The 27358-nt window shown below is 35.4% G+C and overlaps 2 protein-coding genes across 4 annotated transcripts in view; one reads left to right on the forward strand and one right to left on the reverse strand.

Annotated features, from left to right (window-relative positions):
- The window catches only part of LOC142356298 (transient receptor potential cation channel subfamily M member 5-like), a 57519-nt gene extending 36971 nt beyond the window's left edge, over positions 1–20548 (reverse strand). The window contains exons 1-5 of one of the 3 annotated variants that reach the window (XM_075408251.1): positions 20172–20548; positions 15990–16723; positions 7088–7211; positions 4604–4819; positions 1243–1384 (exon numbers count right to left, since the gene is read on the reverse strand). In XM_075408251.1, the coding sequence (XP_075264366.1) occupies positions 1243–1384; positions 4604–4819; positions 7088–7211; positions 15990–16094 (587 nt within the window). In that variant the 5' untranslated portion in view covers positions 16095–16723; positions 20172–20548. The remainder of the gene's footprint in view (positions 1–1242; positions 1385–4603; positions 4820–7087; positions 7212–15989; positions 16724–20171) is intronic. The other 2 variants (XM_075408246.1, XM_075408240.1) reach the window with 2 other exon arrangements.
- The window catches only part of LOC142356259 (serine/threonine-protein kinase MRCK alpha-like), a 521049-nt gene that overhangs the window by 367192 nt on the left and 126499 nt on the right, over positions 1–27358 (forward strand). The window lies entirely within an intron of this gene.

The raw sequence follows: 27358 nt of genomic DNA on the forward strand, positions 1-27358 counted from the left end.
ACAAAGAATCAACAAGAAGAAGGAGATTCTAACAATGCGACGTGGGAACAGCAAACTTAAGAGCAAAAGTCAAGACAAAGCTAGCTCAGAAATGGTTAAGAAAATTTGAAAAGCAAAGTCGAATTAATTGCAAGTCTCCAATATGAAATTATTTTTTACGGATTTTTTCTCCATTACAGAGCAGACAAGACTTTTCATCAAAAAAGATTTATAAACCTGAAAAAATGAAAAAAATAAAAAATGCCAGCAAGAAATGGCATCAAAATCGCAAGTAATGTCGAGTGACATTGCATTTGATGCTCGGCGGATTTTACTTTTGATTAGTAGTAGTGGTAGTAGTAATAGCCTTACAAGAATTGGTTTTTCCGCTGAGAGATTGAAACATTATTGAAACAAGTTGGGACATTCAAAAAGTCATGTTTTTACGAAAGACTACCAAAGAATTAAAAATACCATTTTTTTTACAAAATTATAAATTTTAGCTGAACAGAAGTTACACTGCAACTTGAAGTTCCAGGTAAAAGGCATCCTGTGACCATATTCTATGCTTTTTTACCGTCACAAAGACTTTCAGATCTATTCTGTTGCCCCCAGTGTTTTTATGACCCTCAGTTACAAATTATATGTAGTTATATAGCACGTTATTATGTAAGAAAATAGCACGGGCGTCTGGGGGTCATAAAAGATTTATGCTCACTAAGCGGGGGGGGGGGGCAGAATAAATCAAGATTCTCAATCGCAGTCTTCGTATTTTTCGCTCAACTACAAAAATTTAATCTAACATATACTGGCACCAGAGTTAACCGCAAACTTAGAACATGCAAAAGACAATAATTCATGAAAAAAAATCAACTAAAACGTTAGATCAACTTTGGCCGGGAAAAAGATTGTGGGTTTAGAAGTTGCCAGTTGTCAGGTTCATTGAAATTACTTCCTCACTTCCCGAACGCATATTTTAGCCTGAAGAAACTGACAAAAAGAAGAATGTGCTAAATAACTTTTGGGTCTTTCCGTTTGTGCCCCCCGTTTTTTTTCAAAGTCTGAAGAGTCAGTTAGGAATCGATATTGACGAAATGATAAACCGAGCTCCTCAACCACTGAGAACTGGGATCTTTTCCGTTTGTGCCCCCAGTACGTTATGCTCCCACCAGTTACAGAGCACGCGCCAATACATTGTACATCATGATGTAAGAATATGGCACGTGCGTCGGGGGGGGGGGGGGGGGAGATCCGAGAACTGACCTGCTGGGATCAACTTGTAGTTCCTTATGATCAACCTCAAGCTGTTTGAAGAGACTGTATTTGCTGCTTGTGCCATCACATATCACCCATCCACTTCCAACTACCAGAATAGTAGACAACGCATCCCTCAATTTGTGCAATTCTAGAGCACAAAACAGAGCATGACTTAATTTCAGACGACGGATAAGTATAAACAAGAACAAACATAAACCCACTAACGTCGGGCGATTTACTCTCAAGCCACAGGCGCGAGGTAGAATTCTTCAGTGGCTAGCTAAACTGCCAAAAAAACTGCCCCTCACTATGATTTTTTGTCTTCTTAGCATCTTCGGGGGGTTTGTGCACTTAGGGCCTAGTATATAAAAAACAGAGCACTGAATCTAGCTTTAATCATATAAAACAAATTGATGCCCTACGGGTTTCATCTGTCTTTCCCGATGTTGAGGACGAAAAGTCAAAAGCATAAAAAAACGATCCGAAAAAAATAGGTAGTACGAATAATAGCAGTTAACTTTTTGAAAACTAATCATCAAAAAAATTGCTAGCCTCAACTGTAAAATTCCCGCAAAAACAACGTTTAATTACTGAGATCTATAACGTGAGCAAATATCCGATTTTTAAAAACTAAACAACCGACAAACTAACGAAAAAATATGTTATGACAGGGAGGCTCGATAATGTGCATTAGCACATCATGTTCCGACCCGAGCTCATCTACATTTTTGACTTAATTGTCAAGCAAATGAAGAGATAATTAAAAATGGATGTTTGTGTTTAAAGAAACTGTTACACGCCCAGACTACAAATTGAACTACATAATGCCATACCTCATTAGAGCGCTCACGAGATCTACGATTAAGAAGGCTAAGAGAAAAAAAAACAAACAACAAAACACAGCAAAAACACAAAACCTGAAACTAAAAGCACCCAGTAACAACGTCAAATTACAACCAAACAAAACGCCAACTGCACAATTTTACTTTTTCTTGATTACAAAGCGGATGGGACTTTGCTTTAATGAGACTAGGTAACAAATCGACAAAAAGGAAAACAAAGAGGCGAAACTCAAAAAAAATCAAGAGCTTTTAAACGAAAAAGCTTTTCATCTCTTAAAAAGCCGTAGCTTTTAACAAATAATTCTAGATAACTACTAAAGAATTATTAAGGAACCAAGAGGAATTGTCTTTAGTTAGCTTATGCCATACAAACGGACTAAAGGTGCAGAATAACTAAAAACACAAACAATTTGCGAAAAAAAAACTAATTATTTAGGAAATTGAAATCATTAGCTATCATCTGAATATTATGTTGTTTCTTATTGCAATTGTAAAAATTTTATGCTATATCACAAAATCATTAAAGATTAAACTGAAACGTTAAAAATTTTACCAGTCTTAATTTGACGATCATTTAATTGTTATTACGCAAATTTGCTAAAAGAAGACAAACATTGACAAATCACAAATATTTGTGAAAATGCATTTTGTGCAAAAACAAAACAACAGTTACAAAATAATATCAAACAACAGGTGAAGTTTGAATTACAAGGAAGCCGATAGGGCCTCTCGATGACGAGAATAAGTTACAAGTTTTCAAAAAAAAGCAACAAAAAGTTAAAAGTTTTAAAAAATTTTAAATCAATTATCGTAAACTTTAAGATCGTTAGCTATATACTGAATGTCTTGAAAAAATTAATTCAATCCTCAGCTAGAATTTTTTGAGAACTCTCAGCATTTAGAGACAGTTTCAAGGCTAAATAAAGAATTAAAAAAAAACAGGCAAAAACATCAAATAAAAAAAAAAGAAAATGATAGAGAAAAGTCTCGAAGCTCTTAAAAATTAAAAGTCAGTAAAAAGCTTTTTATTTTAATTTAATTATTTTAACAGCAATGGTGTTGTTTTTTGTAACAAAATGACTTGAAAAAAAAAACAAAAAAATGAACAAATATATTAAAACCGCTAAATTTTTGAGAAAACCCGTAGTCGCAAAGACATTAAATTAATTATCTTTCATTGGAATTCAATAAAAACGTTAATTTCTGACTCAATGACGCTCTATGATATCAATCTTTCCTAAATCATCGATGAGTCATCACAATAAGTCTTATGATTATGAAAACGACAACAATTACAGGCCAAAACAAAAAATACATTAGAAAAGTGCGAGGAGAAAGTGTCATTGTAATGACAAAGTAGCCATTAAAACCATAAGTTTTTCTCTGAAATTTTTATCTACGATCAATATAAATCCTCTCTAAACCAATGGGAATTATCAAAATTAGGAAAAATGATAAGATTTCAAAAGGTACCATGATTATGAAAAAACAGCCAAAAATTTTTTTAAAAAATTATGAAAGCTTCGAACTCATAAGACCAATAGTTCGAAACTAAAACAGCTATCCAAATTAATTTTTGCTGGGACAAAGAAATGGGGCCTGATTTCCTTGAGATTGACTTACAAGTACACAGAAACAATTTTAAGATCCGTTAATGTAAAAAAAATCGAATTCTTTTTGAATTCTTAACAGCCATCAGCTGTCCACTCAAAGCACTAAATAGGTTTATATGATGCTCATAAGGGAGCCTATTTGAACTTTAGTCAACGAAACTGCCAGAAGACTACATAAAGTTTTAAAATCTCAAACATAAAATCAAAACTTCAAAAAAAATTACGAAAACTCAGAGTCGAAGATATAGAACATTTCAGCGATTCCTTCAAAACCTATTATTCGTTCATTGGGAATCATTCTTTGACTTTCAATGGATTTTTTCCGTTACGGAACTTTCATATGAAAAGCGGATAGTCTCTAAGTGACTTGAAAAAAAAATATGAAAAAGTTTTATAAAAAACAGCTCTCAAATAGAGTTCAATTTTTTATGTAGTAAATCTCCCTATGAGACCATAAATAGCCTTTTTATTGCCTTTCGTTTTTTAAGAACACAGCATTGTTCAATTTTGAAGCGTAAAATGTAGTTTTGAATTACCATTTTTTGGAAAAAATCTTAATTTGAACGAAAATTCCCATAAAAGTGAAAAAAATCAAGCCAAATAGCACGTGTTCACACTACATTTTAAGCTCCTCGAAAAAATCTAAATATAAAAACACTTTTAATTTGGAACGCTGGACGAGCTTTTTAATGATACCACTCACATTTCTCTCTGATGAATATATCAATCGGCCAAAATTGACTGAACAAAAAACACATTTGAGTATATATAGTTGCTCCCCCCACAAGTTGGGTTGGAACAATAATTGTTGTTTCTGTTATAACGTATGTTTAAGGTATCTTAGTAAGATATTAATTATTTTTTTTTGATGCCTTTTAATGCTAGAAAAAAAGAAGAAAATAAGAAAAGTACCTGTTAACACCTGGCTCTCATTTATCAGTTTGTCTCCGACGCTGCCGTGAACAGACACTACCAAACCCAACTTCTCAATCCGCGCCTGGTTAGAACAATAAGTACGGATATACTCCAGAAGGTCTCCCGGTTTTACGTAATCTTTGGCAACTCGGACGAAATCAGCTGTGTTGCCGTTTTCCGAAAAGGTCACGGTGCCAAAATCACGACAAGGAACTGAAATATTCATATCCGTAAAATTTTACCCTCTTTCCAAACAATTCTGTTTGGGGGTCTAAGCATGCTCAACTACTGTGGAAATGGACTAGTACCGGATTCGAAACAGCATCTTTCACTTGCAAGCCTAGTGTGCTACCCATTTACACCAACTAATCTTAAGCTCTCGAACTGGGGCATCTCTTATAACCCGTTCTCACGTTCTTTCTTTTTCCTCAGGGCTTCACTTCTCTAGCCAAGTATACGTTGAACAAGTTGAGCTTCTTTTCAAGCTATGTCAAGCTTATCTTATGCAAAATTTACATTAGGTTCTTTTCTCTCCACCTTCCATTAATGCTTGTAGGTCCATGGTGTAAAAAATGAGCAATGCTCGCCGCCTTTTCTTCCTAGCCCTGAAAAAACATCAACATCAGAAACTGTCTAGCTTTAAATTGGTTTCACAATAAACGTTTAATTTTTAAGTTCATAAGCAAAGTCTGCTTGGTATTTTAACAGTAAATCGTTGATTATTTTCAATTAATTTTGTTTATGACAACCCGTCATTAATGTGACTATCAGAAAACACGGCAATAAATATCAAATAATTACAAACTTTATTTTACATCCAAAACTCGTTGTCCATTTTCTTAAAACAATTAATTACCAAATCAAAGTGGCTTCAGATAAAACCTATACCCTATACATATACTAAAACCCAAAAAATAAACATGGACTCCATTAGAAAAAAATGTGGGTCTTTTCCTCAATGCTTCCTGTCAAGCTTTCGCGCAAATTACATTAGGTTGTACTCGCTCAACTTTCTAACAAATTTCAACATTCCAGGTCTTTCAGCAAACTCTCTGAGATTTAGGAGACGTTAAAGCATACGCTCGAATGATTTTAAAATAGCGGTATATTTTTGAAATACAATTTCTCAGTAAAAGAAGCTAGATAGCATTCTGTTTTCAGTTTGAGTTCTTAGTTGAAACTTAGTTGAATTTAGTGAAATGCCGTGGTTGAGATATATGTTTTGTTCTGGAGTCTTTCACGGAAAACTTGGAGAATAAGGACTCTGAATTTCGCTCTGACTCAGAGAAATTTAGATTCAGTGCAGAGTATATTTCCTCAAAATTTTCTGTATCATTATTTCAAAATCTGAAAAAAGTGTCTGAAATTTCTCTGAATTAGTAGTCTGTATCAGATACTCACTGACTGTTAGGTGAAAGCAGGATAATTTTTTTTCCAAAATTTAAAGCAACTTGATGATCCAGTATTTGATAGATTCCCCGGACAGAACTCCAAGTCTATATCAGTACTGTTCAAGCCTAATTCCAAGTTTTATTTCGTTTCCCAGTACTGGGCGAGTCTAAATACAAGTCTTACAAGTCTGGCAAGTCTTAACCAAGGAAGTCAAAACCAACTTTTCAAAAAATTTCGAGTGAAAATTTCGAATTCAAAAAAAGTTCGCAACGGGGCACTTTCTCAGGGGCACTTTCTCGGTGACCCCTGAAAACTGATGCAGACTGATGCCAACTCATTTCAACTGATGCCAACTGATGCCAGGGGAACCGGGAAGGTCAATTTGGGCCGTTTTCAACTGTTTCTGGGCCGTTTTCAGCCATTTCTCAGCCGTTTTAAGCCGAATTTTTGACGTTTCCCCCGTTATTTTTGACGTTTTTTTCGCCTATTTTTGACGTTTTTTCGGCTTTTTTTGACGTTTTTCCGGCTAATTTGGACGTTTTTTTGGCTATTTTAGACGTTGTTTTCGGCTATTTTTGACGTTTCTCCAACTATTTTAGACGTTTTTTCGGTTAACGTAGACGTTTTTTCGGCTATTTTTCATCTTGACTTTTTCGGCTATTTTTGACGTTTTTTTCGGCTATTTTTTAAGGTTTTTCGGCTATTTTAGACGTTTTTTTGGCTATTTGAGACGTTTTTTTTTCGGCTAATTTCGACTTACGGAAACTTGGATTTAGAAATTTAGAATTGTCAAGTCTTAAATCAGACTTGGATCAGCCTTGCCAAGTCTCAGCCCAGACTTGATTTAGACTGCCAAGTGTAAAAAGTGACATGATCATAGTTCTGAATCCGCAATGAAATAAGACCAAGATTTAGATATGCCCAGTAGTGAAATTGACTTGGCGATAGATCCGGGTAATCACTTTGAAATATTGACATGTCTGTCAGAGAAACAAAGGCCAGATCAATTTGGATATATTACCAGCGTCGTTTACTCGAACATATTGCGACCAGTTATAAAAACAAAAAAAAACAAAAAAAAACACTCACTGATTGTTTGTTCTGTTGTTGTGTTGCTACTACTGCCAGCCAAATCGCGTCGATCAGTTGTAGTTAGCGAAGTCTCAGCATAATCTCCACTGTAGTGAGCGAAGATAGCTTGCACGAATTCTTTCTAAAAATTCACTTTATAGTTCATTAAAATACAGTGTAACATTGAAAAGCATTATTTGAAAAACACTTCGCTGTAACACAACCACAAATCAGTCAGAAATGAGGCAACTTTTTAAAGTAAAATTAATTTTAAAATAGTGGCGCTTTATTGTGAAAGCCCAAATTATACTGCGACTTCAAACATTGCTTCACTGAAATGTTAAATTAACTTAGTATTTTGGAATTCAAAAATTTTCAAACTTTTCGTGCACGAAAATAAAATTTGAGTAAATAAGAGAATCATAATTTGTTAAAATAAAATCAGGATCAATCCAAAGGCAAAAACATTTTTTATTATCTATCGAAAAATTGGTCGCGAGATATAGCAAAACTTTGTTTCTCTTTAATTTCAATTTGCGAAAATATAGAATTATACAAATCAATAATGATGAACAAAGCCATTCATTAGAGAAAAGCCTTGGCGGCAAAGCCACAAATAGGAAAACTTTATTGTCCTCACAACAAATATCAAGATTCTCCTTCACTTTTCTTTTTCAAAAACATAAGGAAGAAATTTATCAAGGAATCTACTATTTGTGCCCAAAATGGTACCATTTGTAACCATCCCAGCAAATGGTTGCTCTCTTGAGTTCCCGTTTAACATTCCTGCAAGACGTATAAAAAGCATTAACATTGAGCCAATATTTGACAGAGATTGGCTACATTAACACAAACTCGATTCAATCATTAGTTCAACAGATGACAGTATCCAGTTTTCAGTTTCGCCAATTTTATTAATGTAATTAGCTTAAGTTTTTCTCTGATTATTCGTGTGCTTGTGTGTTTAAAAATAGCAGTTTTAATTAAATGTTTAGCCATCGTGGTATACAAAAGCTTTTGAGAGTTTTTAATTGTTTCTTAAGGAAAAAGTGCGCTATATCTTAAGGCCGCTCAGTAGTTGTCTTCTAGACGACGAGATGCTGATTTGTTAACGTGCGCAAAGGCGCTCAAAACTCCTGTGACTTGTTATCTAAAGAAATCTTTGTTTGTTGGAGCTGTGCTTGCGGAGCATGCGTAAGAAGATAGAAGCTTAAAAACTGAGAGGGAAAAATTCTTTGTATTAATTGTAAATTTTTGTCCACTTTCTGCTTTCATAACAGCTGTCTATTCATAGTAATATTCCCAGTTCTGTTTATAATTAAAAGTACAGAAAAAGTTGCGTGAAATTAAGAAAAAGAGTGAATAACAATAGCAACCCAACAAGACTCAACAATCATTAGCAAACGGCTTTCTTCCTTTAACTCAGCAAAACATTGCAACGCAAAAACAAATTGTCTCGAGGAGTAAATAACGTTTCACTGTGTCTTGCGTTTTAAGTATTCTTCAGCAGTAATTTGCAGTGTCTGGTATTGAAAATTATTCTTGATAAGTAATTTATTTGTTACTCTGTACTGTAGCTACGAATTATTTGAGTTGCAATTCAACTGTTACAAAACCCCGCTTCTGGTATTTCATCTCGTGAGTGAAAACGCAAAACCCAACATAAATTATACTTAAAATATTATTGCATAAACAGATCTTAGACATATAAATTGTCTATGATTTGTTTCCATATCGTTCTGCACTGGTACAGATAGAGAGATCCCGTATTGTGTGATCTGTAGCGACCCAGTCAGATTCAATTTCTAAAAAACTAAGAATAACAAATAGACAATTTTAAATTGTAATGCAACGGTAAAAATAAAGCGGCTATACAAACTCAAAAGCGAACTGCAAAGGCAAATTATCCGGATATATTTTCAACCGTTGAAAAGAAATGAGTGGTGTAAAGCTTTCTCCATCGCAATTGACTGGAAGATCAGCCACTACATTTGGACTGCCGACACGCACAGTGGAAGGCAAGCTCTTGTTGAATGAACTGAGAGAACAATAAAGTTAACTTCTCAAATCAAGAAATTATCAGTAAAGAATCAAGCTGCTGCCTAAATCATAAAACGAAGTAAATGGATCAGGGAGTCGCAGCAGCCTGGAAAAACAGCAGATTCAGAGCTGCCTACAGCCCACTCGAGCAAAAACGGGAAAAGGGTAAGACAAACTTCAAAACGGTAACCCGCCCAGCAAATGCAAACCAATCTGCTAACAGATACAAGCAAATTGCAACCACCTTTAATAACTACCTTGAAAAACGAAGTGATTTGAAATTGTTTCGCAATTATAAATTAGAATAACATAGGTCCTCTAGCAGCCTATAAAACAATTGTTAACTCTATATTCACGCAAAGAAAGATATGTCAATTTAGCAAAGTCAATCGATTGCTCAGTTGTCTGAAGCGGATCTGACTCTAATTGATTCATTGCCGACAAGTCAAAACATGGAATCATAACACACAGGAACCATGCGAGAGTGAACGTTGTTATACCAAACGAACAAACAAACAATCAAGACATTAAAGACGTTCCCGAAAAATCCTTAGTGAAGAAAAGTTTCTTGAGTATGCGTTGGAATTGGATTCGAACCAAAAAAGAAACTCAGAAGAACCGAAATTAATAGAGGGACACTGGAGCTGGAAATGCAGATTAAAAGTTTTGGCGATGCAGCATCATCTTCTGGAGCGGGCGAGAGTTAGAGTGCAAATTGTAAATCACAAAAACAAACAAGGATGACGTACGTTCTCAATCAACCAACGCTCGTGACAAGTAACCTTTCAATTAGACAAGAAAAAAAGAGTTTCTCGGTGTCGGCCAGTATAATGAACCAAACACAAACACCAGTTCAAACAAAAACACACATTCATGTCAGCCCTGAACAGATTGAAGATAGGCTTTATCAACAGTCTCTAAAATCTGGATATCCTTTATCAATTGTTGAGGAGAGATTTTTTGATTTTTTGCACAAGCACTGGACATCACAAGCACTTTTGTATGCGGACAAGCACTGGACATCCAAGAAGTAACAGTTTCCCAAAGCTGAAGCCAAAAAGTTTTGACAAAAACCACTAGCATGTTTACTGCAACAGTCCATAAACGCATCATTCCCGATTCAGAGAAAATGAGCCAGTTGAAAAAGCTATTAACAGTCAAAACAAAATCGGCAACCCCGGCAACGGGAGTCTGGATAGTTTTACAGCGTTGTCTGTAGCATTCTTAAAAAATGGAAGACAGCATCTAGGGAAGCAGCTCCATAGCTTGTGGAAATCAAATCAGTACAGTAATAGTCACGTGAAACGAAAAAAAATGGGGAATAAAAATAGCGACCCAACAAACTCAAAAATCTTTAGCAGACGAGTTGCTTCCTATAACCCAGCAAAACACTGCGAAGTAAAAAAACAACTGTCTCGAGCAGTAAATAGGATCTGACTGTGTCTTGCGTTTTAAGTATTCATGAGCAGTAAAATTCTGTGTCTTGTATTGGAAAATGTTTTTGAGCAGTAATTTATTTGTTACTGTGAACTGCATCTACGAATTGTTTGAGCTGCAATTCATCTGTTACGAACCTCAGCTTATGGTCTTTCAATCGGTGATTAAATAATCAAAACCCCACATAGGTTAGACTTGAACATTTTTGCATAAACACATCTTAGACATACAAATTGTCTTCGATTTATTTTCATATCGCTCTGTATTGGTATATATAGAGAGAGATCCCGTATTTTGTGATCTGTAACTAACCAGTCAGCTTCGTCAATTTTAAATAAACTAAAAATAGCAAACAGTCAAAACTGAATTGTAATGCAACGGTAAACATTAAAGCGGATATACAATTTCAAATGCCAAATGCAAAGGCGAAATATCTGGATATATTTCAACCGTTGAAAAGAAATGGGCGGTGTAAAGCTATTTCTGTCTTAACTGTTTGGCAAATCAGCCGCTACATTTAGTTCACCAACACTCACAGTGGAAGGCAAGCTATTGTTGAATGAATTGAGAGAACCACGAGGTTAACTTCTCAAATCAAGCTGCTGCCTAAACTACAAAACAAAATGTCTCAATCAGGGAACGACAGCAGCCTGAAAAAACAGCAGATTCAGTGCTGCCTGGATCCACTTCGATTAAAAACGCGAGAAAGGTAAGACATAATTCAAAACGGCTATCGGCCCCGCATATTCAAACCAATCTATCAACAGATACAAGCAATAAGTGAAAATTGAAGTGATTTGAATTTGTTTCGCAATCATAAACTAGAACAACATAGGTTCTCTAGCAGCCACTATAACGATTGTTTACTATATATTCACGGACAAATTATGTCAAATTAGCAATGTCATTCAGTTGCTCAGTCGTCTGAAGCAGAACCGCCTGCAAATGGTTCAAAGCCGTCAGATCAAAATTGTTGGCTCTCAGATGAGATCATAACACGAGCCATGCAAGAGTGAACGGTGTTACACCAAACGAACAAACAAACAATCAAGACATAAAAAACGTTTCGGAAACACGCTCAGCGAAGCAAAAATTTGCTGAGTTTTTGTTGGAATTGGATTCGAACCTAGAGTGCAAATCACAAAAACGAACAAGGATGACTGCGTTCTCAATCAACCAACGCTCGTGACAAGTAACCTTTCAGTTAGACACGAAAAAAAGAGAAATATTTCGGATTGGGCCAGTATGATGAACGAAACACAAACACCAGGTCGAACAGAAACCCGCTTTCACGTCAACCCTGAACAAATTGAAGATAGGCTTTATCAACAGTGTCTGAAGTCTCGACATCATTCATCAGGTGTTGAAGACAGAGATGTTTGGCAAAAAGTAAGTATGCGGACAGACATTGGACATCTAAGAAGTAGAAGTTTCCCAAAACTGAAGCAGAACAATCTTTAAAAAAACCCACTACAGTGACTTGAATGGTCTAGCATCACGATTGAGAGAAAATGAGCCACTTGAAAAAGCTATTAACCGTCAAAACAAAACTCAGCAACGGGAGTCTGGATAAATGTACATCGTTGTATGGACCATTCTTAAAAAAATTGAAAGACCGCATGTGATTTTAGAGGAGCAGCTCGAGATCCAGTGGAAAACAAATTAAGTAAAGCCTCGAGACTCATCAATCCTGATTCAATTTCTTGTTACTGTATTTAATTTTGTAAAACTACTCAGGGATAACAAACAGAGTGGTGATTTGCATTCATGTTAACAGTTATATACGGCCATTGTTAAGCCACTACAGATATTCAAAGAGAAATTATAGTTTTATGTTGATGGCAAGGACCAGGAATGACTGATATAATCAATTTGAAGAATGGTTATCACAAAATGCATTCGTGCATGATGGTTTCTCAGCGTTTAAAGAATAACGCAAAAAAAGACAAGCGTATTAAAAGGAGAAAAACCATACTTAAAGACATCAAAAGTCAGTGCAATACGCAAAAAAAACGAATGCAAAGCCAAGCGATCTGTGTTAGCTAGCTGGCACTCACCGTTATTAGAACTGTCAATTATTCAGGAACATGAAAATTAACGATCGGTAAGTAGCAGTGCGGAAGCAACAATTGTGTTGTGGATGCCCGGGAAAAGTAAATGCTAAAACGATTGCAGAGTCAACGTGTGTGTTATAAAACAGATGCGTGCCAAAAAATTACCATCGATTGCTTCCATCAAATATTAAATGGACGGTGGCAATCCCGCAGACAATGTAAGCGCACAAACGAAAAACCAAAGGAACGAAGTTGCGGGGTTTCTTACGATAATCCGGTCTCAATAAGGAGCGGTAGCAACCGCTAAACAAAAACGCTCTTCTCAATTGTGGATCAACAATATCATTCAATGATCAAAGCATTCATGAGAAGTTGCAAGCTTGAGGCACCAATTATACGCTTCAAGTAGCTGGTATTCGAGGAAAAAAACTCTGAAGACAGAGAAAGCTCTTCTAAGAACAAAGCGACTGCATTCAAAGGTCTACCTGCTCGATGTGTTTGTACACTGGTCAAACTCATTGGGATATCCGTACCAAGAACACAAAACACACTTGAGTTCTATCCCGAACAGCAACTTGAATTTCAAGGAAACACGCATCATTCTGGGCCAAGATGCGGACGAACTACAAAAAGCAAAAGACTACAAGATAGGAACAGGAAGTGAAAATTTCGCTGTCCTGACGAAAATCCAGACAAGGTGGGACATAGAAACCTATGCGTCCAAAATCAACCGTTGTCAGTTAGTCAGTTAGGCACAACAGATGCTAGAGAGTACGACAAAGTTCACAGGCGACCGCTAAAAAGTGGGAATGATTTGGAGTGAACCAAATCCGAACCTACAGACCAAATACAGATCAGCCTTTGCTCAGATATACTTATTGGTGCGAAGATTCCAAAAGGACCCAATGCTTAAAAGTTTGTATCAACAATGGGCGCAAAATTGAAAGTCGATGGCTTTGTTTGTTTACAACTTTAACAGTACGAACTGTGCATATATATATATATATATAGAGAGAGAGAGAGTCCCAAAACTGGAAAATGACAGTTGTCTAAACGCAATCCATAGCGCGAAGAGGCAAACCAATAAAAACAATCAGTGACAACGGGACAAACTTTGTTGGAGCAGACCAAGAGTTCTAAGAGTATGGAAGCAGCATGGAGCAGAGAAGAGACGCAGGAAATTTATTTCAACGGGGAATGAGATGGCAGCTCAATCCGCCCACAGCAACTCATTTTCGATGATTGTGGGAGCGATTAGTCAGAAGTCGCAAGAAAGCAATATATGCATTGTTGGGGAACCGATCAATTACGGAAGATGGGTTTTCAAAAACAATGTGTCTTGTTGGGCAGACGTTGAGTGGCAGACCATTGACACCATTCAGTTCTGTTGTAAGCGGTTTGTAAGCTTTTACGTCAAAGCAGTCCCTGTTTGGTAACAGAAACACTAAGCTACCATATTTACCAGTCACAGAGAAAAACAAACTTAATCAATCTCATCTGAGACAGGTTCCGAAAAAGTACCTGCCAACTTTGAACAATAAAAAATGGAAACGCATATCCGACAAAAACCTGCACCAAGGAGACCTCGTTTGGTTGGTCGGAGACAGTGACAAACGAGGGTGACACAAATTTGCTCAACTTACAGAAACCATCGCATGTTCTGACACAGCAATTCGATCAGCAACAAAAGATGTAGTCGAAAAATTCTGACGGAAGATGGAGTCCGGGAGGCCTGTCATAAAGCTCGCTCCAGATACCAATTGAATATATTTTCACGAAAAGAAACGGGGCCTGCGATTTTGAAGCTGAGCTTGCCGAGCTCTCCAAACATAGAGAAATAAAAACTGAGAGTAGAAAACTCTTTTGTATTAGTTGTTTGTTTTTGCCCACTTTGTTGTCATGGCAACTGTTGAATCCTAGTACCCAGTTCTGTTTAGGGTTACAGGTAGATTAATAGTCAGGTGATATGAAGAAAAAGGGGAAAATAACATAGCAAACCAGCAAGGCTCCACAAAATTATCCGTAGCAAATGGCTTTGATCCTTTAATTCAAATATCGCAAAATATCCCAATAAACAGTTAAATCTGGATTGTAAAGCAAGGGTAAGAAAATAGCGGAAATATAGTTACAAAAATAAACTGAAAAGGAAAAATATCAGGAAAGATTTTGAACCACTGAAACAAACTGTGCGGTGCAAAGTTTTCCTCGTCGCAACTGATTGGTAGCACAACCGTTATATTGTTGTCATCATTACGTTTTAGTCTGGAGAAGTCTCAATCATAAATAGTCTTCTTTCAGTTTTAGTAAATAATAATAAACATAACCGACTAATGTAGGACGTATTGCGCTCACATCTCAAAGGACAAATGACGGCAGAGTTTCGGTTGTAATATACTTGGGAACCAGCATAATTACCTAGCGTTTGCAAGTTGTTGATTGCTTTCATTGTTCTGACCTCATGTGATGAGGGAGAGGACCATATGCTGGCCTGGCTTTCTTTTTTTGTCTTTAGCGGTAACAATGGAAAAATTTTGCAGTTTACAGTATGCAAACGGGTTTAGAGAAATTTGTTTTTTTTTGCGGTATAAATATTTTTCTAAAAGAAGAAAACTGGGTTTTCCAGCTCTCGCGTTCTTTGCCGAAGTTTAGGCATGGCCTTTAAAACTTAGGGAAACTTTCACAGAATCGATGAAATACAATAAAATTCTCAAAATCATAGGGTAGATTTCGGGCAAAAAAGTAAACACCAGTCATCTTTCTGCGCTTTACATCTAATTGTCTAAAAATTAGAACTCCTGGTTTGATGAATAATTAAAAAATTCAAATTTTCCTTTCATTTACCAAAACGAAACAGAACGCTTGATTAGACTCACAGAACTTTCAACATTTTAAAAACTGGGCTTCTTGCTACACAAATATTATTAAAACCATTTTGAACATAAAGCATTAAACTGACAAAAAAGGGCTTTCGAAAAGTTTAAAACCTTGTTTCAGACTAATTTCACATGCCTGGATCTGATTAAAAACTCGAAGTAAATTCCATAATACATAAAAAATTTTTTTCGTTTTTTCGTAATAAAACACTTTAAAACACTTTTTCTTTAAAGTTTATTTTTTATATTTATTTAGTTCAGCGAATAAAAAGGTTGCGCTGAGATTTGTTAAACGAATCTTATTGACTGAAAGTTTTCAGCTGAATCATATAGTCGGAACTATTTCCTCCCCTCGTGGAAAAAAATTGCTTCCTTATTTACATTGTGAACAAAACAAACGAATGTATGTTTTGCACTGATAGTAGATATTGTCTATTATGTACCCACTACAATTTACATACAAATATAAAGGGATAAAATTGTCAAATGAAGGGTCAATTTAGAAAAAAAACGTACCTGTGACAGGTAGACATCTTCTCGACTGGGTCTTCGCGACCAGCTCAGAAGAGTGGGAATATTCTCAAACACCACCTTCTCAAATGCGTCCACCGTCAGCTCCATTAATAAACCAGTCTTTAATGAACCAGTCTATTAATAAACCAGTCTTATAACATCAATGAATGCAGTGCTGTTTGTTGCTGTTTTCTATCACACACAAATAAAATGTTCAAAAGATGTCCGTCTGTTCAGGAAAATTGGTTAAATTCCAATTTCCCGGTAGTAAATAATACAAACTAGAGCCCAAATATAAAGAAGCCGCAGTTTCTCTAAATAAGCGGGTTAGTTTAGAACTAATGTTTCAAAATAACACCTATAGGATAAACGAATGCTGCCCAAATAGACTATGGCGCTACCAAACTGGTGCAGTCTGAACTATTTCTACGTGCAACCAACACTAAAGGTAAACTGTATACATGTAAAAAAGCAGCGGTATGGTAAGCTAGAAGGCAAAGCTCTGCACGGAGCGAATACGATCAAAGAAATGTATCTTTTATTCTTCCACAATCAAATAGCGAGTATTCCCATAGACCACCCGTTGCTATGGTAATTCCCAACTTATAACCCAATGGCTCAAATGCTGTGTGATTCTATATTCCAGGAATAAAAATGCAAAGCTATAACGCTTTTATTTTTCCATTTTTTTCCGACCAGTTATATATTGTGAGGAAATAAGCAGTTCAGGACGCGTTCTAAAAATTTAATCTTATAAAAAGGGGGAAATACATTGTTCATGTTTTCAATGCTTTATTTTTTCAAAGGATGATCGCACAAAATGACGCGTGCAGCCGTTACAATAAAAACACACTGTTAAAGCTGAGCTTGAAGGACTAATTTTAAGCATTTTAAGCTTAGTACTTTACGCTAGGTTCCTGTACCGGATAAATTAACATTCGTATAGGATAAATTTAACAGCATAATTTTAAAACAAACCAGCCGTGGCTATCTGGAAGATAAGCTCAAATAACGCAATTTGTAGAGAAAGGATAAAATTGGATAAAGATTATTCAACGATAGCAACTTCGCATCGCTAGTCGCGCTAATCTTCAAAAAGATTTGAAAAATTTTTTGCTGATTTTCGAAAAATACTATCCTTTTAATCTGAACGCATTTTAATTGTTTCTATTTTCAAAATTTTTGCTCCAACCCTCGATTAAATGGGAGTTAGGAATTTAGACAAACCTCTTTTGTCGAGCCAATTTTGGCCGACGGATATCTTTTGCGGTTATATGTGGAACCATTGGAAAAATCTTGAAAAACCCATTAAGCGAGATATTTTTAGTTTTATTTCGCAAGCGAAAAACAAGGTTTCAATTCACATTAGTTTCATTGTTCTCTCGCTTTTTCACCTTTCAAAAGCGCGTTTCAGGTACCTAAATTAGCAATATTAGCAATCTTTGTTAACTACAAAAATAGCTAGATTCACTTGAGAATCCTTTGAGAGTTCTTGAATTAAAATTTTGCAGTTTTTGCGCTAATTTAGTTCAATAGTTAGGCAAAATACATCAAATATTTTGGTTATCTTGACTTTTTTCTGTCAAATTATCCAAACATAACATTCAGAATAGTTAAGTGTTCCTAACAGACGAACGGCCATAGCAAGTTTTGGTGTAATCGTTGTTTCTTAAAGAAAAAAGTTCGGATTGTAATCACTCGATGTTTTCTTTCAAATCTTTTCGTTTTTTTGCTTTTTCTAATTTAGTTTCAAAAAAAAAAGAATTCGAATCAAGGCGTACTAATAACAGGTCCAATTGGTTCTCTAGGGAGTTTCAAGAAAACCTATCCCTTTTTTATTTAAAAGCTTATGGTCGTTTTCAATTTGAAAATTTTCATAAAAATAATGGACTATTGACCTTTGCAAATTTTTTTCGCTTATTGTTTTAATGGCTTCGATACCGTTTTTTGCAAATATTTATCTAATTTTCAGTTTTTTGTCTATTTATTGCTCTTTTTGTAGACAAATGACATATTCCGGATAATAGCAGATCTCATTGACTTTCTGTCGAGAAAAAAAAAGAACTTATCTATTTCAGTCGCTAGCTATTGTTTTTATGTCATTGAAAATCATTGTTTTCGAAAAATGCAAATGTATTTTACAACTTTTCTCATTTTGTTCTTTTTAAAAGTTGTTACCTAGTCTCATAATTCACAGGTCACAGATAACACTAATGACGTTCAAAGCAACCACAGTTGAGTCTACTTTCTTTTTGGTTTAGACTATGGTTCTGACGGCTTCGAAGCTGTTTTCATGCAAAGTTTAATGGATTCTTTTCGTCTGAAATTGTTGTTTATTTTTATAGACGTACGACATATTGTGGATAATGACAGGTCTAGTATTCATTTTGCGGTATGATTGAACGGAGAACTTTTTAAAGATTTCAATTGATATCTAATGGCTTTCATTAACTGAATTGATATGTTTTCATGAAAACAAACCATTTTTTAACTTTGTCGTTTTTGTTATTTTTGGACAAACTGTTACCGCATCTCATCAAGGACTTGTCCCATGTTTTTTTCAGTTAGGAAAAAACTAGTTTGTTTTTAGTTTAGATTTTATTTGACACAATTTTGACTTTGTTATTTTGTATTTTTATCAAAAAAGTAGACATTGATTTTTGGATTTAAATGTTTGTTGTTTTTTTGGAATTTTTGTTTTTCTTGTTATTCATACAACAATTAATTTCAATCAATATCTCAGATTCATTGAAAGTTTCCTATTTCTTCCTGATTTGGTAGACAGTTAAGCCGATATTGTGGATGAGTGGGGTCGGAACATCATGTGCGAACGCATATTATCAGGCCTTCTTGTTGCTTTTGTTTGGCGGAGGATAAAACACAGCTTAATTCATAATTTTTCTACGTAAAGCAGAAGTTCCTCAGTAAATAAAAGATACAGATGTTAATTATAACTAGCTCCCACATGCGATGAAACAATCATTGCAATAAATTTTAAAAAAGCAGGAAGTGCGCGTTGAATAACTTTGCATAATTGTTTATGCACTAAATATTTTCCTATTTTTACAGCTGAATGGATCAAACGAACAAATTAAGGAGTTAAATTGATCTAAAGCACAAATTTTCCTGCTTTTTGTTGAATTTTGCTGAATTAAAAGCGAACATGAGATTAACCTGGAAATGACAGCATATAAAAAAATAATTATTTAAACTGAAACGGGAGTTTTTGAAAATTGAAATTTTTGAAAGATGAATTTTTTCTTCAGTTAACTGATGCAACAAATAATAAACCATTTATCTCTAAAACACCGTTTTTGGCAGTGGCCATCAAAACAGTCAATGGTGTTCAAATGTGACTTTAAAATGACTCTTTTTGTTTTCCTGTTCACAATTGACTTGGAAAATAGTTTTTTCTCTTAAAAATTGGCTTTGTTCATAATTATTTGACGCTGTTCTTCTGAGTACTTATAGAACAACACGAGCTACTTTATTTAGTGGCTTAACGGAAACTTGCAAAATTTAACAAGTTAACATTTATCGGAAAAATCGTAGGTACTGAAATTTCATTCAAGACTAAGTTATCATACATCTGTGGATATGTGGTAATTGTTTAAATATATAGTTTTTACGCTTGTTTATAAAAAATAAAGTATTATATGGGTTGCAACTTAATATGAGGGTTAACAATCCTCCTTCTTTTGTTTAAAAAACCATGACTTTTTAAGTTTGCATCTATACAATTCACCTAATTTCTATGATCAGCATAAAAAATGACATGAACATAGTACTGTGCAGGGTAAAATTGCAGAATTGAAATACTATGATTCAGTGCTGAGTTACTATGTTACCATGATCCGGGAACTTAATAAATCACCCATGTTCTTCATCAATTGAAAACCCCTTTCGAAAGGTTCCGCTTCCAAACTACGAGAGGTTTTATGAACAAAAATAAATCTGTCGAGATTGATTAAAGCGTGAAATAGAATTTTTTTGCAACGAAGGCGCGATTTTTGTCCTATTAAACCACGATCCGAATTCGCCAAGAACAGTGAAAATCAGTAACACTCAAGTAAAGCTGAAAAAAACAGAAATTGCAACAGATATTTTTTTTCACACTTTAAATAATAGTGTCATTTTTCGCCCATTTTTGATGTCGGATTTTTAAAATACTCAATGCAAACTTACCTTACAGCCGTAGAATTCTGTATGAAAAAGACTCAATAAATGTAAAAGAGCACACAAATAAAACTGAAGAATGAACTAGATGATAAATAAAAAGTCGCATACATCAAACACTTGGTTTTTCAATAAACAGAACAATGTAACCAATATTATTTACACCATAAATTACAGGTATCACATCGGTTAGCGAATTTGCCACACATCAAAGCGCTACGTGTAATAAGTAAAGCTGTAATCAGTAAAAACAGAACGCAAACCGCGGCCTCTTAACTGCTCGGCCATGAGATAACTTCACAACTTATATTCATATACCAATCTGCAGTTTAAGGATGAGACAATAATTTTTTTTTCAAAAACTTTTGCAATTCAACTTAGCAAATTGTAAAAGAGTTTCAACTTAACGACTCAGAGTTTGAGCGAAATAGATTTGATCTCTCGAAACAAGAATTTGTAAAATTGTGAAGCAGATTTAACTTGAAGAAGCCATCTCTGTTTTTCAGTTCATAAGAAACTTAAACCCATCTTACATAAATCAATGCAGTCAAGCATGCACCTGTATTGTTATAGTACACAAGGCGTTGCATCAGGTAAACTCTTTGAGAGCCCAGTTTACAAGCAACAATCACTTCAAAGACAAGTTAAATAGTTATTTCTATACTGGTTCAAAGACTACATTTACTGAGACACGGAATATAATTCATAAACGTAAATTTGCTGATGACTTAAAACACAACAAACAGTGTGTATTTAATATATAACTTACGTGAGATTCATAACGGTTATTCGAGATCATTGAAACAACATTAAAAAATACCTGAGCCGCTCTGTAACGTTTCTTTAATTTGGTGCCTTCAGTAAGTTCCATAAATAAGTGTAGCGACGCGGGCTGACCACCCAGAGCATCGCAGTACTGAATCATTGTAAATCCAGAGACTGTATATAGACTGCTTTATACTTGTCGAGATTCTGTTAATGTCAATTTACACTGATCAGTGTCTTTTTCAGAATAAAATTGTACTTCTCATTTTATGCTGATTTTGATCTGTTCATAACTATTATACAATTATCAGCCTGATTAAAATTATTGTATATCTATTGTCAGCCTAAAGCTATTCTGTTCTTAACCTGTTTCAGCTTTGATGATCAGCCTAAAAAACACTGTTTTTAACCTGTTTCAGCGCTGTTTCACACCATACTACATCACACCACATGCATATTCACACAATATGATAACACTACTGCTAATTTAAAAGACGATGAAGAAATTAAATGTGACGCACCCCGAATGCACACCAATCGCTCCGTGTCGGTATTCAGTATCAGCAGAAGTATGCAGCGTGTATGTAGCTGTTAACTGGTACCGTGTCTTTACAAAATGCATGCAATCAAGACAATCCTGACAATCAAGCGGTTTCATCATTTTCGAAAATTTCACTGTAGTTTTTACTAAGAACAGTCTGATTAGTTGTTGTTTTTTGGACATAATGATCTACTTTTTTTAATGTTAATACGCTGTTTCAGTACTGGTTTTACATATTGATATTGAAATACGCAGGTTCAGTACTGAAACACTCTGGGTGGTAAGCCAAGGGAGCTGCATCCAATCTTGTCTTTGTCATAACAGCTCAGATCTGCCCACAACCAACATTTGACCGACTAATGTACAAGAAGTTTGTCCCTCTTGTACATACTATTTCTCCCTCTCAACGTAACAAAATATATGTTTTCATAGCCATTCGTGAATAAACTGGTGCACGTTTTCACAAATAATATTTGCATAGCTTGATATGAGGTGAGCCAGCCATTACAATCTATACCAGTTAAAACCATTACAAAGTTTTAAATATGTCAATAATAGATGGTTATATTCCGCCGAGGTAATCTTTTCAACAATTTTAATGCAGTGAAAAACACGACAGATTGAGAAGTGACTCATTTTGACACGCAATATATAAGTATTGAACTTCATATTTCCCTCTCAGAAAACTTTGTTTAGTTTTCTGAGATTTTTACTCGCCGTTTCCTTATTGTCAATTAACCCATCATTATTGTTACTCATATGATCACTACTTTTGGGATATAGGTTCTGAAAATTGGGGTCTTTCCCATTATAGCCCCCCTTTAGTGGTCAGATAACCTATACCCCTTCCCACCCCACTCATGGTAAATATACCATGATGGGGTGCTATAACTTCCCGGGTGACTACAAGGGGAAAAATCCAAAAACTTTATCTTTTTGTTTGTGCCCCAACACTTAGGGGGTTCATTTTATTTCAAAACCCAGGAGCGCACGACGTATGATATCACACAAAAATTTGCTGTGTATTAGCATATCTTCTGCAACTTGTAACGCATAACCTACCGAAGCAAAACAAAAGAGCATGACACCAGAAATCGGTTTTTAGGATATATTCTGTTTGGCCCCTCCAAGCTTAGCGGGCACAAAACTTCTCTATACCCAATTACATGCGCTAGTTTTTTCCATAGAAACGTGCTTTATAACAACTCACTAATTGTAATTAAGGTGCACAAACTCAATGAGAGGAAGGGGAACATTGCTCATTGGTGCTATAGCTAGAGAGCACTCATGTCCATCTCTAAACGATCAATAGCGTTTCTGAGCATCTTTTAAAATCGAAGTTCAAAAAACGTTGGTGCAAAAACATCGGATCTATTCTCTTTCCCCAGCTTAGTAGACATATAACTTTTACCCACCTAGTAACGTGCTATATAACAAATTAAATTGTAATTGGGGATAAAAACACTGGGTGCCGATACAGAATAGATCCAAAACTAAAAAAAGATCCTTCTTAAATGAGAGCGGTTCGAACTCGCAACCTCGTTGTAGAGAGTCGGGGACTTCAACCTCTAAGCTACACAGCCCATGTGCGGTACCCGTTCACAATCCGTTATATTTTAGCGATAGACTTAATTCCTGAATGCATGCAATTCACTCAAGTCCTGAAGTCACTCAAGAGTCAAGTATAAAAAAGTAACTAAGAGTAACTGTGAAACCCATAGAAAGTTCTAGAAGAAAACGGTCGAGTAAAAATTTTGCATAAAAAGACACATACCTTTACAGTGGCTGCCTCAAACTTTGTTCGAGAGAAATTAATAACTGCGTTTCTAAAATAGTTCTGTAATTTACGAAAAAGAAAAGCAAATCGTTTCTTTGGTCGAAACAAAGGGCAAAAAAAACAACTCATGACGCCATCTTAGAGGCAGGTACCATGATTTAAAATCAAAAGACAAGTTTCCAGTGGGTGGTAATAAACCTCTTCCCACAAACTTAGAAATTATTTTCCAAGAACAGACTTCTTTCACATTATTGTCTCGGTTTTTGTCTCGATAAGTTCACATGGGACACCAACAAACAGCTGCTGTAATCAATAAAATGAGCAAAATTTTTAATGACAAGCCTGGGCACTGTGCATTCTGGATAACAATTTTTTCTCTTCTCTCTCGTTTGATAGAGCTTCTGAGGGTTAGAGTCTGTAATAGCGTACATGGCTGACGAGTAGATAGATCTCTACATACGCTTCAAGCGCTACTGAATGTTTTTCACTTGTGTCTATCAAAACGTCTAAGAGTTATGAGAGCCGATTAAATAAATATGATTAAGATGCCTTTCTTTACTGCCCATGAACGTTGCATAATATTTGCATTACGCAAGCGCGGTGGTATAATAGCAGTAATTAACTAAGCAAATGGAGAATCCGTAACTCGGTTACATAAAGTATAGAGAAGGACAATATCGAAATGGTATAAATTGCAACAAAATGATATCTCGACAAATGACCTACCAGGAAACGTAGAGGCACTATTTTCTGAACCCTGCCACAAAGGTTCGACTCAGCCTTAAAAGCCGTAACAAAGTCCGAGCGAACAACCATTTACCACAAATTATCTTGTTTTCTCTCCACTTGGAACAAGAGCTGAGAGCTACATTTTAAAATTAATATTAGGTCTCTGGTTTCCGACAGCCAACACCGTTTTTTTCACAAATGCAGACAAAAAGAATGACTTCATATTTTAAGTTTTTGAACGACTGTCAAAACTCCGAAGAACCAAATATCACCTCTAACCAACTCAAAGCACAGTGTTCAAAATCGCAAAAAAACAGAATCAAACAAACAAATAAAATCACGAGCAGGAGACAGATTAAAAATGACAAGAAGTGCTGCATGATAAACATAAGAGCAAAACAATTTTTCTCAAGGCTAGAAAATATTTAAATTTAACACTCCCAAGAAAGTCGATTTTTGCATTGAGAGACGCGGAGCACCCTGTTGACCGCAGTCAACAAAATAAGAAAGCACGGTCTAGACTAATTCAATAATCCGAATTCGCCAAGAACAGTGAAAATCAGTAACACTCACGTAAAACTGAAAAAAAAACAAATTTCAACAGATATTTTTTCACACTTTAAATAATATTGTCATTTTTCGCCCATTTTTGATGTCGGATTTTTAAAATGCTCAATGCATATTTACCTTACAGCCGTAGAATTCTGTATGAAAAAGACTCCAATAAATGTAAAAGAGCACACAAATAAAACTGAAGAATGAACTAGATGATAAATAAAAAGTCGCATACATCAAACACTTGGTTTTTCAATAAACAGAACAATGTAACCAATATTAATTACAACCATAAATTACAGGTATCACATCGGTTAGCGAATTTGCCACACATCAAAGAGTTACGTGTAATTAATGAATCACTAGCCGGTGAAAACAGAACGCAAACCGCGGCCTCTTAACTGCTCGGCCATGAGATAACTTCACAACCTATATTCATATACCAATCTGCAGTTTAAGGATGAGACAATAATTTTTTTTTCAAAAACTTTTGCAATTCAACTTAGCAAATTGTAAAAGAGTTTCAACTTAACGACTCAGAGTTTAAGCGAAATAGATTTGATCTCTCGAAACAAGAATTTGTAAAATTGTGAAGCAGATTTAACTTGAAGAAGCCATCTCTGTTTTTCAGTTCATAAGAAACTTAAACCCATCTTACATAAATCAATGCAGTCAAGCATGCACCTGTATTGTTATAGTACACAAGGCGTTGCATCAGGTAAACTCTTTGAGAGCCCAGTTTACAAGCAACAATCACTTCAAAGACAAGTTAAATAGTTATTTCTATACTGGTTCAAAGACTACATTTACTGAGACACGGAATATAATTCATAAACGTAAATTTGCTGATGACTTAAAACACAACAAACAGTGTGTATTTAATATATAACTTACGTGAGATTCATAACGGTTATTCGAGATCATTGAAACAACATTAAAAAATACCTGAGCCGCTCTGTAACGTTTCTTTAATTTGGTGCCTTCAGTAAGTTCCATAAATAAGTGTAGCGACGCGGGCTGACCACCCAGAGCATCGCAGTACTGAATCATTGTAAATCCAGAGACTGTATATGGACTGCTTTATACTTGTCGAGATTCTGTTAATGTCAATTTACACTGATCAGTGTCTTTTTCAGAATAAAATTGTACTTCTCATTTTATGCTGATTTTGATCTGTTCATAACTATTATACAATTATCAGCCTGATTAAAATTATTGTATATCTATTGTCAGCCTAAAGCTATTCTGTTCTTAACCTGTTTCAGCTTTGATGATCAGCCTAAAAAACACTGTTTTTAACCTGTTTCAGCGCTGTTTCACACCATACTACATCACACCACATGCATATTCACACAATATAACACTACTGCTAATTTAAAAGACGATGAAGAAATTAAATGTGACGCACCCCGAATGCACACCAATCGCTCCGTGTCGGTATTCAGTATCAGCAGAAGTATGCAGCGTGTATGTAGCTGTTAACTGGTACCGTGTCTTTACAAAATGCATGCAATCAAGACAATCCTGACAATCAAGCGGTTTCATCATTTTCGAAAATTTCACTGTAGTTTTTACTAAGAACAGTCTGATTAGTTGTTGTTTTTTGGACATAATGAGAGTCGGGGACTTCAACCTCTAAGCTACACAGCCCATGTGCGGTACCCGTTCACAATCCGTTATATTTTAGCGATAGACTTAATTCCTGAATGCATGCAATTCACTCAAGTCCTGAAGTCACTCAAGAGTCAAGTATAAAAAAGTAACTAAGAGTAACTGTGAAACCCATAGAAAGTTCTAGAAGAAAACGGTCGAGTAAAAATTTTGCATAAAAAGACACATACCTTTACAGTGGCTGCCTCAAACTTTGTTCGAGAGAAATTAATAACTGCGTTTCTAAAATAGTTCTGTAATTTACGAAAAAGAAAAGCAAATCGTTTCTTTGGTCGAAACAAAGGGCAAAAAAAACAACTCATGACGCCATCTTAGAGGCAGGTACCATGATTTAAAATCAAAAGACAAGTTTCCAGTGGGTGGTAATAAACCTCTTCCCACAAACTTAGAAATTATTTTCCAAGAACAGACTTCTTTCACATTATTGTCTCGGTTTTTGTCTCGATAAGTTCACATGGGACACCAACAAACAGCTGCTGTAATCAATAAAATGAGCAAAATTTTTAATGACAAGCCTGGGCACTGTGCATTCTGGATAACAATTTTTTCTCTTCTCTCGTTTGATAGAGCTTCTGAGGGTTAGAGTCTGTAATAGCGTACATGGCTGACGAGTAGATAGATCTCTACATACGCTTCAAGCGCTACTGAATGTTTTTCACTTGTGTCTATCAAAACGTCTAAGAGTTATGAGAGCCGATTACATAAATATGATTAAGATGCCTTTCTTTACTGCCCATGAACGTTGCATAATATTTGCATTACGCAAGCGCGGTGGTATAATAGCAGTAATTAACTAAGCAAATGGAGAATCCGTAACTCGGTTACATAAAGTACAGAGAAGGACAATATCGAAATGGTATAAATTGCAACAAAATGATATCTCGACAAATGACCTACCAGGAAACGTAGAGGCACTATTTTCTGAACCCTGCCACAAAGGTTCGACTCAGCCTTAAAAGCCGTAACAAAGTCCGAGCGAACAACCATTTACCACAAATTATCTTGTTTTCTCTCCACTTGGAACAAGAGCTGAGAGCTACATTTTAAAATTAATATTAGGTCTCTGGTTTCCGACAGCCAACACCGTTTTTTTCACAAATGCAGACAAAAAGAATGACTTCATATTTTAAGTTTTTGAACGACTGTCAAAACTCCGAA

Source organism: Convolutriloba macropyga, chromosome 2 (assembly GCF_964194025.1).
Source record: "Convolutriloba macropyga chromosome 2, txConMacr16.3, whole genome shotgun sequence".
Classification (NCBI taxonomy): Eukaryota; Metazoa; Xenacoelomorpha; order Acoela; family Convolutidae; genus Convolutriloba; species Convolutriloba macropyga.